At 41.5% G+C, this 13,054-nt stretch overlaps 1 protein-coding gene across 3 annotated transcripts in view; it reads right to left on the reverse strand.

The window, feature by feature from the left end:
• The window catches only part of PFKFB4 (6-phosphofructo-2-kinase/fructose-2,6-biphosphatase 4), a 78,046-nt gene that overhangs the window by 33,437 nt on the left and 31,555 nt on the right, over nt 1-13,054 (reverse strand). For all 3 annotated transcript variants that reach the window (XM_081901225.1, XM_081901223.1, XM_081901224.1), the window contains exons 2-6: nt 5,703-5,819; nt 4,173-4,269; nt 3,702-3,768; nt 2,316-2,390; nt 968-1,024 (exon numbers count right to left, since the gene is read on the reverse strand). In XM_081901225.1, coding sequence (XP_081757351.1) covers nt 968-1,024; nt 2,316-2,390; nt 3,702-3,768; nt 4,173-4,269; nt 5,703-5,819 — 413 coding nt within the window. The remainder of the gene's footprint in view (nt 1-967; nt 1,025-2,315; nt 2,391-3,701; nt 3,769-4,172; nt 4,270-5,702; nt 5,820-13,054) is intronic.

Genomic DNA, 13,054 nt, shown 5'->3' on the forward strand with positions numbered 1-13,054 from the left:
TTAAGGACCGCCCACTCACAGATTCTGCCAGTGAATGAGCCAGGCACGGGAGAGTGGCGCTCTGGACAGATAAAGTTTATTTTGGCATCAAAAGCAAGGCTTCACAGCCGAGCAGGGAGGCATTTGCCTGCTTGCTCTTGGAACCCAACATCATCCTTAAGAGAGGATTAGAGGCGATCATAGAGGTGATCATGGCTACAAACACTGACCGCCATGTTTGACTTCCACTGTCAAGAGGCAGAATGCTTCTGAATACCAGACACCACAGATGTGGAGAGTGCTAATGAGCTTAGATCCTGCTTGCAGACTTCCTGCAGGCATTTGCTTGACCACAGTGATAGCTGAATGCTAGACTAGATAGCCCACTGGCCTGATCAAGCAGGCTGCTCTTCAATCCTTGGCATCACCAGGTAGGACAGGGAAAGACTTTTGTTGGAAACCTTGGGTACAGGCTGCCTGTCAGCGTGGATAATACTTAGCTGGATGGACCAGTGCTCCGATACGGTCTAATAGCAGCTAAGATAACAAATTTGCACAACAGCAAACATCATGTGTAACCTGTATTGCAAGGAAAAAATGGTTGCCTGCTTGTAAGTTAGGTTTTTTTCAATAAAACATATCTTGAAACTTCCTTTAAAAAAAAGATAATGATTGTGAAGAACCTGGAGTGGACATTGCAAGAGCTTTTGTTCAAAGCAATTCTGACAAAGCCTTGCATCTAACGATGTGCAAGATTTCCCAGGAAGCGGAATGCAGGATGCACTGTGGGCCAAATGCCTTCAATTGCAATCTTCAACAGAAAATTGCAGAAACAGATTGTGTGCAATCCATAAATCCAAACGATTGTATAAAAGTAGGTAAAATGGAGAAGGGTAAAAAGAAGCAGCTGTACCATGTGACTGATTTTGGAAATTATATTGAGACACAAAACCTTTTCCTTCTTTTAAAAGCAGAAGTTGATACTTACCACAATATTTGCAGCAATGACTTCTGGATCAACACATACTGACTCCACGAAGAAAGTCTTTGAGCCAAACAGGAACAAACAATTATGGAAGTGACAAAAGAAGAAAAGGGTTACAGATCCAGTGGCTAATACTGCAAATGCAGGCTTGTGTAGTCAGCAGCATATTTAGTCTTACAAACTATGTTTTGCCTTTAAATACACCTTCTGCAAGCTGCTGAACATCCCATCAGAGATCAAACTTTATGCATTTTCCCTGCTACTTTTGGGCACCTCCAAACAGCATAGTGTTAATGTAGCAGTTGCAAATTAAGAGGGCAAGTCATTGAAAGGGAGTCAGGCAGCACACTGGCTTAGAGCCTACGGCACAGTAGCGAAGCCTTACTGTAGCCTGACATAACCTCTGATCAAAAAGTACAGCTTCTTTCCAAAATTGCAGCACAAAGTAGAAGCCTGGGGTGTTGACACACCATACTACTTCTCTGTCAGTGAAGTCTGCTGTGGTGAAGCAACAGCACTGTTGATTTGCCAGCAGCAAAGACAAAACAGACACAGAAAGTAAGAGGTGTATAAAAAGGCCACTCCTACCAGCAAATGAAAGTATAAATACAGAATACTTATCTGCAGTCTTACAAACTGTTAACAAACATAGATGCTTTTGAGATGAACTCTATGCAAGGTGTCTTTGGGAGGATGAACAAAGAATACAGGCCCCAGTAGTGGTGTGTGGGGTGAGGCAGAGTCACAGAGATGCCCTTTGGAATACTGGCATCATTGTTGCTTCACTGGACAAAGCAGAAGCACCAGTGGAAGCACCACGGGTGGGGTGGGTGTTGCACAGCCTCAACCCCATTACTACCCCAACCTAGCTCTGTCAAGGTAAGGAGAAGAGGTGCCTGTGTTGGGAAGGCAGCCCTGCAGTTTCATCCCGCCACCTGCATTGCAACTGCATGCTCCCCTATAAAGCAATCCACCCACAGAGAAGCTGTACTGACAAGGGAGTTAAATGCTAATAAGACAACTATTATATGCTAAGGAGAAAGACAGTTTATTCCAGCCCACTGTCTGAAATCCTAGAAGAGGGTCTCAGAATCCTGTCTCCCAGTCAGTGGCAGTAACCATTAGCACAGTAGGACCCATTATCAGCAAACAGGACTAATGATTAACTACAGATTAGGAGCTGCAATTAGTATGATTTAATGGAGGCGATACTTATTCCACAAGACTGCTACTGGCAAATATCACATGAAGTTCCAGTCAATGCCATCTCTTAACTATCGTGTATTGAGAACAAAGCATAGTCTGTACTCCCCCATACGAGCCATTTCAAACATCTTGGCTCTTAACTCACCTTATACCCATTTTCCTCCCCAAACTTATAGATGGTTTCTCTGCGTTCCCTTGTTGTGTTTGTGGCATCAAAAACCTAAAGGAAAAATAAATGCTGTATTAGAAAATAGATAGCTACAACCCGGAAGGAGTAGATCTCATGTAACAGCAACCAAAGAGAACAGATTTATCACAAACTACTCTTTCCCCACCAAACCTTTTACATGTACCTGTAAAAATGCAATACAGGCACTTAGCAAATTCATGTTACTGGCTCTGTGAAGCATACATGTTTAAACACAGAGGTACAAAGTTTATTATTGGTTCACTTCATAGAACAAGGATAGGAGGCAGTCCAAATAGCCCAATGCAAATCCCCAAATCTGGTATCCCTTCCCCCCCAAAATTCATGCTCGCTTTTTGTTGTTTTGTGCAATAAACTCAACCGTTTTGTACCACTAACCACAAGTATATACTGAGACATCAAATCAGATTTATCATTTAGTCCTCACAGTTCAAGTCATTTGTTAGGAGATCACAAATGCTGGACTAGACATTTAAGAACTTCCAGTGGGTTTGACTCATAGCATTTGAGAGCTGGATTTAAAACTTTTGAAAACTGCTATTATGTGAGTGGACTGGAACCGATCATTTCTGAACAATGAACAATGGTAAGTATGAAATATGTGGGGAATTCTTCTTCTTTCCTGGTATGCTATGCCTTCCTACACATTTCATCCTTGTCCTTGTGTAACACCACAGCATGCTTTCAATAAGCTTTTTCAACAAAACCATGCAAACAAACATTACAGGCTAGAAAACTGAGGGCAATTTTAAAGATTAAAATAAGGAAACCAGTAAGTAGCAAAAGGCACAAGTTCATCAACAGGAAGAGGGGGAAAAATCAGCTGCATGAATGAGGGTCAAGGATGGCTACTGGGTTATCATTTCTTTCTGTTCTTAGAAAAATCATGCAAGGTCTATGTCAACATCACAAACTCTATGCAGCACAAACTGTACACTACATGTCTCACTGGAATTCAAAAAGCAAGAAGAGGAGAAAAATGGAAACACTGGAAATTGTGTTGAACATTTACTGCACTAGAAACTTAACATCATATTTCAAACAGGAGAGATACTTCCAAAAGCATAATTTATGAGAAGAGGTTCATGGTCCTAACTTGGTCTCTCCCCCCCCCCCCACCTTTCCATTATAATTCAGAAACATGTCATCCTAATCTCCATCTAGTATGGAATCAATAATTAAACCCCCACTGGTCTGAACAATATTGCAATATTATTTTTGCATTTAGAACAGTGGAGTCAGTAACTAATGTCAGAAAATGCAGCTAGTTGATGGTTTGGGGTGTTGTGGTGTTTTTTGCAAAGGGGTGAGAGAAACACTTACTGCCACATGCCCATTTTCTTCACAAAGGTATCGCCGAACATCATTCAGTGCTGCTAAGGCACACTGTCTTAAAAAGAAGAGATAATATAACAATTATATTCCCGAAAAACATTGCATCATTAAATATACATGGCACTTACTTTGTCTATAGCATGTTTAAAAGCAAAATACAAAATTTTGGAATCAATTAACCTATTTTACACAGGCATCCAAGACACACACTTTAAAAATGTAGAAACAAGTTAAAAGTTTCCTTTCAGACTATATAGCTAGTATAGCAGTACTAAGATTATAATCTGTATGAGGAATGCAACCCTTAGGGCTGGTCAATAATTTGAGCCATTGTAGTGTCCCTTTCCTTGAATTGATAAGAGCTGGTAGCAGCTGCCTCAAATGCTGAAAACACGAAACATTCCTGCAGATCAAAGCAACACTGTGAAGCAAAAGGAAAAAGACACATTACAAACTTACTTTCGGATTTTCAGGCCTTCTTCATTGTCTGGCAGGAAGAACTCAAAAGACTTGTATGTTTTTACCAAGTCTCGCCGATACTGACCAACATTAAATTCTGCATGGGGGGAAAAATCAAGAAACTTGGCTTTAATAACATCTGCTTTCTCCTGATGTATAGATGAGCCAGCATAGCATAGAATAGCATCAATCCTGATCCTACGAATCAGGAACCCTACCCCCACCCCGGTTTCAATCTCACCTGTGCCATGTACTCAGCAGGTGGCTACAACCTCTCTGCTTCAAATCATGTGCAAGATAGGAAGGCAATAATATTGATTGACCTTACAGGGTTTTGTAAGGAGTGCAACTAGATAATGCATGTTGGTTCTTGCTTCCCATTGTATTAGATTGCAGCCCTGTGTGCACACCTAGGAGCAAGCCCTGTGAGAACAGCCATATATTGTGAGTCTCATAGGCTAACACCTGTAGGCTGCATGATTCACAACCCTCAGAATTCCCACTGTATGAAAGGCTTCGTGTGTAGACCAATGGGTTGACACAAGGTCTTGGTAGTTTAGTTGAAGCCTAGCTGCCTTTACTCAGAATGAGTTTGCAGATGAAAACAGTAAATAACGTTCTGTTTTTGTAAACCAACTGATATCCTGGTTTGGATAACATTGTGACTTGGGAGTGTATGAATCAGCCTTCAGGTAAGGCAACCTTTGGATCCACAAAGTAATAAAATATGTAACACTTGCTGACCTGTAGCAAACGTTAACAATCCCTAGCAACCTCAGTAACTTTCTAGATTCTTGTCAATATAATGTTCATCTAAGAACAAAACAGCAACAGCTCAACTTTAGACGGTAATACATAAACCGCCAGGCTGATTTTAAGCAACACAGCCATATGACAAGCCGTACTAATGAGAGGGAAGTTTCCCCTTCCCTCAGTGGTCATCATAAGACTGGGCTGCATGACAAGTTCAAAAATTAAGGAAAATAAAAACAGAAAAGATGAAACTGTTTGTTGATGAAACTCATTTGGGTTTTATGCTTTTGCACAGGTGCCCTTGGGTTATATGAAAATAACTCATTCCCTTCCCTTCTCAAACTAACATGTTGATTATCACACCATGCCCTCTGCAAGTGGTCCAATCAGGAGACTCCTCAGATCTTCCCAGCACCAATCAACTGGACAATTGGGATGTGGGAAGAAAGCACTTGGTGGGATTTCAGGGATTCATCACATCCCTCCCACTGCCCAGCTTTTTAGTGCTGGAAACTTCTGAAGAGCACACCAATCACTGCACTCCTCAGCTGTTCCCAATGTCAACCAGCTCAATGTGGGGGGGGGGGGAGAGGAAAATCAGCTGGGGGCCACAGGGGAATTAGTCAAGAGATGAACATGGTTTGCCCAGGTGTCTCCCAAAGTGTCGTGCACTCAGATAGCACTATAAAAAATAATCATAATATTAAAGTTAACAAAATAATTTAAAGCAACCTACTCCCAACAAAATCTGTACCATACGAAGAAAAAAGCAGTCACCTTTTGTGGGTACTCCAATCCAGTTTAAGTAGCGTGTCAATTTCTTTGAGATGTAGGTCTTCCCTCTTGCTGGGAGCCCAACCATAACAATCAGCGTAGGGCAGTTGGTCATACATACTGAAAATAAAGATATATACTTGGTAATCATGCCAAGTAGAAGTTCAGGTTACAATTAAGTCCATTTAGGAAACAGCTGTGTTTTTTTGGACAGGATATGAACATACTGTCGTTCCCACTGCGGTTTTGTTTTGGTTTTTGGTTTTTTTGGTTGACACAACTCTTGATGTTTTCCCAGCAAAAAAAGCCTGCCTAACTGGATGAACTGTACAAAGCTACATTTTACTTTTATCAGAAGAGATGCTTAGAAATCTAACACATTCCTAATCCTTGCTATCAGTTCTACATGTTTATTCTTAAATTTCTGTAAAGCCAAAGGTTTCCCCTTGAGTCATCTTTTCAGTTTTTCTCAATCCTATAAAAGCAGGGTAGAAAACAGGCAGCAGCACTGATAAATGGATTTAATCCACTTAAAAACGTTTGTTTGCAACCAATACAGTTATTATTCTTTCAGGAGTCCCTAGCCTGTGCTAATTGGCCTAAGTGAACATATATCTCTCTTCCTGACATAAACAGTATTTTTCAGCATTTTCAGCATTCAAAATAATCACAGAGTGTTCCAAATACAGCAAAAAGGTCAAACACACTGTTATGGCTAACTTGAAAAGAGGGTTACTGAGAAACAACCACCAGCTGAAATTCTAAAGCAAACTTCAGCATCTCTGATTACATTAACAAGCCCTTTGCTAAGGGCAAATTCAGTGCAAGCAATCTAACTTTAGAACTTCTGAACGGAATTCAAAATTACAAAACAAACAATGTGCAACGCTATATCCATGTGTCAACCACTCGCTTAGGAAAGTGCCTGAAATGTTGTGCAACAGTCTTTTCAAATAATTTTAGTATGTGACAACAGAAGCATGTCTTGAGAAATAAAAACAAGAAGGAACAAAGTGCAAACATGTGAAAGACACATCGTGTCCCTAAACAGGTTAAGAAGCACTGGTTTATCAGTCCCATTTTAGTCTCCCTCACTAAGTACTTTTGTTGACTGAGTGCAAGGAAAACACAGAAGAAAGCACACTACTTTATACTGTAAGAGGTCCTGGAAGGAGCTGTTCAACTGTAGTCAGAAATTGCTGGGCAGCCTCCCTCGGGCTCCACAAAGGTGAGCTAGTAGAAGCAGGAGCAGCATGTTTTCGAAGACTCTTTTGATATTACTCAAGTGCCATCACCTCCACAGCTCTACTTACTTACAAAGAATGATGGCTGCAAGACAATATGCAGTTACCTATGCTTAAAATGTCCTTTAGACCAAGTTCAGCATTGCAGTCAATGCTAGGGTTGCCATACATCTGGAAATTCCAGGACATACCTGGAGTACTGCAGTCAGAAGCAATGTCCAGGCGAAAACTAGCTGGGAAAATCCAGACGTACGCCAACCCATGTCGGCAGTTTTCATTAAAAACAGCTTTCCTTAAAAAATAGGTTTGCAAAAAAAAAAAAAAGGTCCAACCACTTTTGTGTCCAATTTTTCACTTTTTGAAATATGGCAACCCTAGTTAGCTGAGCACAGTAAGAAATTCTATGAAAAGTATATGCGATTTTGTTGATAAGTAAGGGAAAAAGCTAAGATTTATTCTCAACAAGGGAAAGGGGGAGGGAAATATACAAAATCAGACTATTTCGGGTTCAAGCTCGAACAGTGCAAATATAGCATTTGCTCGCTCTTTCATTAGCTAGAAAATGGGGGGAAATGAAGTTGCCAATGTTTGTGGCAAACAATACATAATTTTCTACCTTTGTTATCCATTCTGAGAGATAAGGAATTTGGCCTAATTCTGATTTAAGATCCATCAATGAAAACATCAGACACAATAGGACTTAGCTGCCTGAAGAAAACTCCACACTAGAAAGTTGTACTCAGCTGTACAAACTATTCTCAATAAAAAAGCCACTACGTACTGCAACTCTTCTTCATATCAGAGGTGGGTGAACTGGGTCTGGCTATCACTCCCCCCCCCCCATGACAGAGCCACCCACCAGCCAATCCTCCAACATAACCTGACTGTCTGGCCTTGAAAAGCCCTTTTCAAGATACTATTACCCACAATGCTTTGCAAGAGGCTAAGCAAGACCTGACAACCAGGTGATCAGTGATGCCTGCAAACTCCCTTTTAGCTGAGTGGCTGATATAGAAGCAAGAATATGATGAACCGAGAAACAGAATGCATTCAGTGCAATGTGCGGGTGGGTGGGGATGCTTTGAGCAACCAGAAATCAACTAAGGATTACACAAGGCACATATGACTGGGGAAAAGGCAATAGGAGCTTATCACAAAATGAAATGGGAATAAAAAAATTGGATTAACTAGGTGACGTCTAGGTGTGAAACCATGGTTACAGAAGCCTGCATGTTCAAAGCTGCCAGACTGTAACCACTGAGTATCTAAAGCAGGCACAAGACTTTCACTAGGACCATGTCTTTTATTCCAAGGGGGGAGGAACTCTGCACTTAAGAGCAGGGTTTGAAATTAACAGGGCACATTTTGCACCCAAAGATTCTCCATTTGCTTTTTTTTTTTTTTTTTTGCGCCTGGCTGACGCTCAAGTACAGTGGTACCTCGGGTTAAGTACTTAAGTATGGACCTCCGGAACGAATTAACCTGAAACTGTTCTTAACCTGAAGCACCACTTTAGCTAATGGGACCTCCTGCTGCTGCCACGCCGCCGGAGCACAATTTCTGTTCTGATCCTGAAGCAAAGTTCTTAACCTGAGGCACTATTTCTGGGTTAGAGGAGTCTGTAACCTGAAGCGTATGTAACCTGAAGCGTATGTAACCCGAGATACCACTGTATTACTGAAATGTATGTGCATACTGAGAGCCAGTATGGTGTAGTGGTTAAGAGCGGTAGTCTCGTTATCTGGGGAACCGGGTTCGCGTCTCCTCCACATGCAGCTGCTGGGTGACCTTGGGCCAGTCACACTTCTTTGAAGTCTCTCAGCCCCACTCACCTCACAGAGTGTTTGTTGTGGGGGAGGAAGGGAAAGGAGAATGTTGGCCGCTTTGAGACTCCTGAAGGGGAGTGAAAGGCGGGATATCAAATCCAAACTCTTCTTCTTCTTCAAAACCTCAAAGTATATGTTAAGGATAGACACAATATGTTAAGGAATTTAACAATAAAGAGTAGAGTGCTTTGAAAACTAAAGTATGGAACCAATATTTTTATTGTAAACATCCAATTAAACATGTATTAAAAATTTCTGCTAAAAATGTGATATTAACAATGTGTCACTTATGTAAATTGCATATTAATCCATGCTTATCAAAATAATAAATAAAAAAGTGATGACTAGAAATTTGGTGCCCACAACCCAGGTCCCAGAAGCCATTTGGCTCCTAGCTTTTCTATCTCAGTTTCTAACACTGCTTAAGAGACCAAAACAGAAAAGTCGCTCTTAAACTAAAGTATCAGACCTGAAAAATATGCACACATATTTTATTTCAAACTTTTAAACAAATACTCATCTAATAATGTGTAGCAAGTGAGAATTGCTTCCAGGTGATCAGGTAGGGAAGGCCACCATGACTAACACAGATATTATTTAGGGTCAGGAACTCTATAGCGCTTATGGACTAGTGCTTTTTTGTCAAATTAATTGTAGGGAACTAGGGGTCTTAGTAGACCACAAGCTTAACAAGAGTCAAAAGTGTGATGTAGCAGCAAAAAAAGCTAACACTTTTCTAAGCTGCATCAACAGAAGTATAGTGTCCAGATCAAAAGAAGTAATATTACCACTCTATTCTGCCTTGGTCAGACCACAGCGGAGTACTGTGTCCAGTTCTGCTCATCACAATTTAAGAAGGATGTTGACAAGCTGGAATGTGCGAAAAGGAAAGTTACCGAGATGATCAAGGGTTGGGAAAGCAAACCTTATGAGGAACAGTTGACGGAGACGGAGAGGAGATATGATAGCCATCTTCAAATAGCTAAAGGGTTGTCACATGGAGGATGGAGCAAGTTTGTTTTCTCCCGCTCCAGAATGTAGGACCCAATACAATGGATTCAAGTTACAATAAATGAGATTCCGACTAAACATCAGGAAGAACGTTCTGACAGTAAGAGCTGTTCAACCGTGGAACGGTCTCCCTTGGGAGGTGGTAGAGTAGACTCTTCTTCCTCTGAGGCTTTTAAACAGTGGTTGGATGGCCATCTGTCATGCATGATCTAGTTGAGGTTCCTGCATTGGACTAGATGGGCCTTGGGGTCCCTTCCAACCCCACAATTCTATTATTCCATAACCCCCTGCAAGGAAGGAATCTTTATTGGTCTTTAAAGCAGCCTTCCCCAACTGGGTGCCCTCCTCATGTTCTGAGTACATCTCCTGTCAGGGAGTGGGTGGCGCTGTGGTCTAAACCACAGAGCCTAGGGCTTGCCGATCAGAAGGTCGGCGGTTCGAATCCCCGTGACGGGGTGAGCTCCCGTTGCTCAGTCCCTGCTCCTGCCAACCTAGCAGTTCGAAAGCATGTCAAGTGCAAGTAGATAAATAGGTACCGCTCCAGCAGGAAGGTAAATGGCATTTCCATGTGCTGCTCTGGTTCACCAGAAGCGGCTTAGTCATGCTGGCCACATGACCCGGAAGCTGTATGCCGGCTCCCTTGGTCAATAAAGCGAGATGAGCGCTGCAACCCCAGAGTCGTCCGCAACTGGACCTAACGGTCAGGGGAATCTTTACCTTTTACCTGTCAGTTCAAGCTGTCATGGCTATGTGGCTGGGGTTGATGGGAGTTGTAGTTCAAAACACCTTCAGGGACCCAGGTTGGGGAAGGGTGGTTTAAGGTGTCATGAGACTTCTTGTTTTTATTCTCCATGCATTGCAAGGGTTTGGGCTAGATGATCCCAGCAGTCCCTTCCAACTCTACAATACTATGATTCTAAGGTCCAAAAGAATATTTTTCATAAGACAAATCTCTAAGAAGTCCACTGGCTTAGGTCTGGACATTTCTAAACATGGAAGCACATGCAGAACGGTAGAGAAACCACAAAGAGTAACTAGAAGCCATAACAGGTGACTGAGAAACACAAGGCACAATTATGAAGGTTTTTAGACTTCAAAGGTATCAATAAACTGAGTATTGAATATTTCTGGTAAGTGACTTTTGTAATGGAAACGGTAAGTCAACATGCAGGATGTTGGGGGATGGAAGTGATATCTGATCCTCAGGACCATACTTTGTGGGTATTTTTGCCCAGTAGAGTAGTCTACACCAACCTGGGGGGCTCCAAATGATTTGGATTACAATTTCCATCAGTTCCAGCAGTGCTGCAAAGCACATTGGTGATGTAGCTGATGTAGCTACTTCTGTTTCCTGCCTGCTATCCTATCTTGCCTTCCTGTTTTTCTACTTAATCCTAGGCAAACTTTCACTTCTGAAATATTTATCTATTAACACAGTGGTGAATATTAAGCTGATAGTGGTTCTAGATGTCGGGTAAAAATTCTGATCATTACGTTGCAAGGTTAAACAGCTCCATTGCACATTTCATGGTTATATTCAACAGATCTTCTGAAAAAAAAGTAACATTTAACGAACCAGGATAATCAGCTAGGTGTTGCCCCTATTCAACTAAGTAATAGCTTCAGTGTGCTGCCTTCAACATTCAGCACAGCGTCAATGACTCTAGTAAAGGGCTGGTATTAGATTACATCTGCACCAACTATCTCTCACTCCCCCGCTCCAACATCCACAGTTAATAAAGCAAAGTCAGTCAAAGCAATATTTTAACTGCTGCATTGACACTGCTATTCCTTTCATAGGAGTTATTTTCCAAGCGATGCTTGGTTTCTTGCATAAAGCGAAATAAATTCTTGCACTATTTCATCATAAAAACTAAATTGCCATTGCTCCTACAACGGATAAGGATGTGTTAGATTTCCTTGTCAGAATGTCTGTCCCCAGTTTGCATGCAAGACTAAATCAAACCACGGCTTAGCACAAATGAACAGATAGGCCTCCCAGAGTAAACACTGAAGCTGGCATCTAAAGCCATGGCTTGTCTTAAGTGTTGTGTATGTACCCAGACTTATAGTTTGTCACCCCCAGGCCAGCTATGAGCACTAAACCAAGAACAAACATTGGTTACAACTTCTGGTTTGTTAGAGCAAGACAAACCATGAGTATGGGTTCAATGTAATACTAAGTCAGCCCACGGCTCAGCCTCCAGTGCAGCAACAGAACCAGGCAGGAGTGAAGCAGCTGCAATATTCAGTCCATAAACCTGCACCTTTGCTTGTTTGCACTAAGCCATGGTTTGGTTTAACCTTATGCGTCTCTTTGTATTTCTACAGCCTGCATTGGAACTATGATATGATGACCATTACTTGAGTGTAGTAATAAACTGAATTTAATATGTTGTTGTAAAAGTAATGAGAACCTGTGTTCTAGAAAAACATTCCAAAGTTTAATAGTCCACGGACTTTAACAATGACAACAACAAACACTTTCATACTTTCAAAAGCTAAAGCGCTTAATCAGCTTCTTATTAACTGGCACTGTAAGCTTGCATTTATCTGCCTTTGAACCCATCCTGTTCAATTAGCCAGTCACTAAATGACAAGGTCCTTGTTTACATCAGATTAAACAACTTGCCAAAGAGCTAGAGAAACAAACCTGTTATCCCAGTGCACACAACACTCTTCCCCCCCAGGGAGATAGCCAGCAATTACTGAAATGCAGCACAACAACCACAAAACTTTCCCTTTAGCAGTTTTACATGTTAGTTTGAGAAGGGAAAGGACAGAAAGGAAGAACCTGTGCTCTTCTCAGATATTGCAGGCCTACATCATCCTTGATCACGCACTGTGGTGACTGGAGCCGGTGGGAGTTGCAGTCCAACAGATGGAGTCACGGGCTCCCCATCCCAGCCTTAGAAACTGCAACATCTATGCATTTATTTTATACTCAATACTACCTTTAAGATCTTTGCACGTATGTCTGCTGGTTCAGAACAGGCCTAAACCCCTCTTCCGTAGTCTTAACAGAAATATTCCATTATTTTGACCATATCTTATTCCAAATGCACACTAGTTAAAGTGTTAAACTGTGCTCCAAGAAGCACTAATTCAAATAATTCCAAAAGAAGCTATTTGAAACCATTAACCAGCCAAATCCTTCTGGAATACTGCCAAAATGGGGCCAAACTGCTGTATAAATTTATTCAAGTCCACATTCACGCACGGTTCCGGGAGGACTGTGCAGATCTTAAAACAACCTGAAAGATTAACTCAAAAA

Source organism: Podarcis melisellensis (genome assembly GCF_964234715.1).
Source record: "Podarcis melisellensis genome assembly, chromosome: 2".
Taxonomy (NCBI): Eukaryota; Metazoa; Chordata; class Lepidosauria; order Squamata; family Lacertidae; genus Podarcis; species Podarcis melisellensis.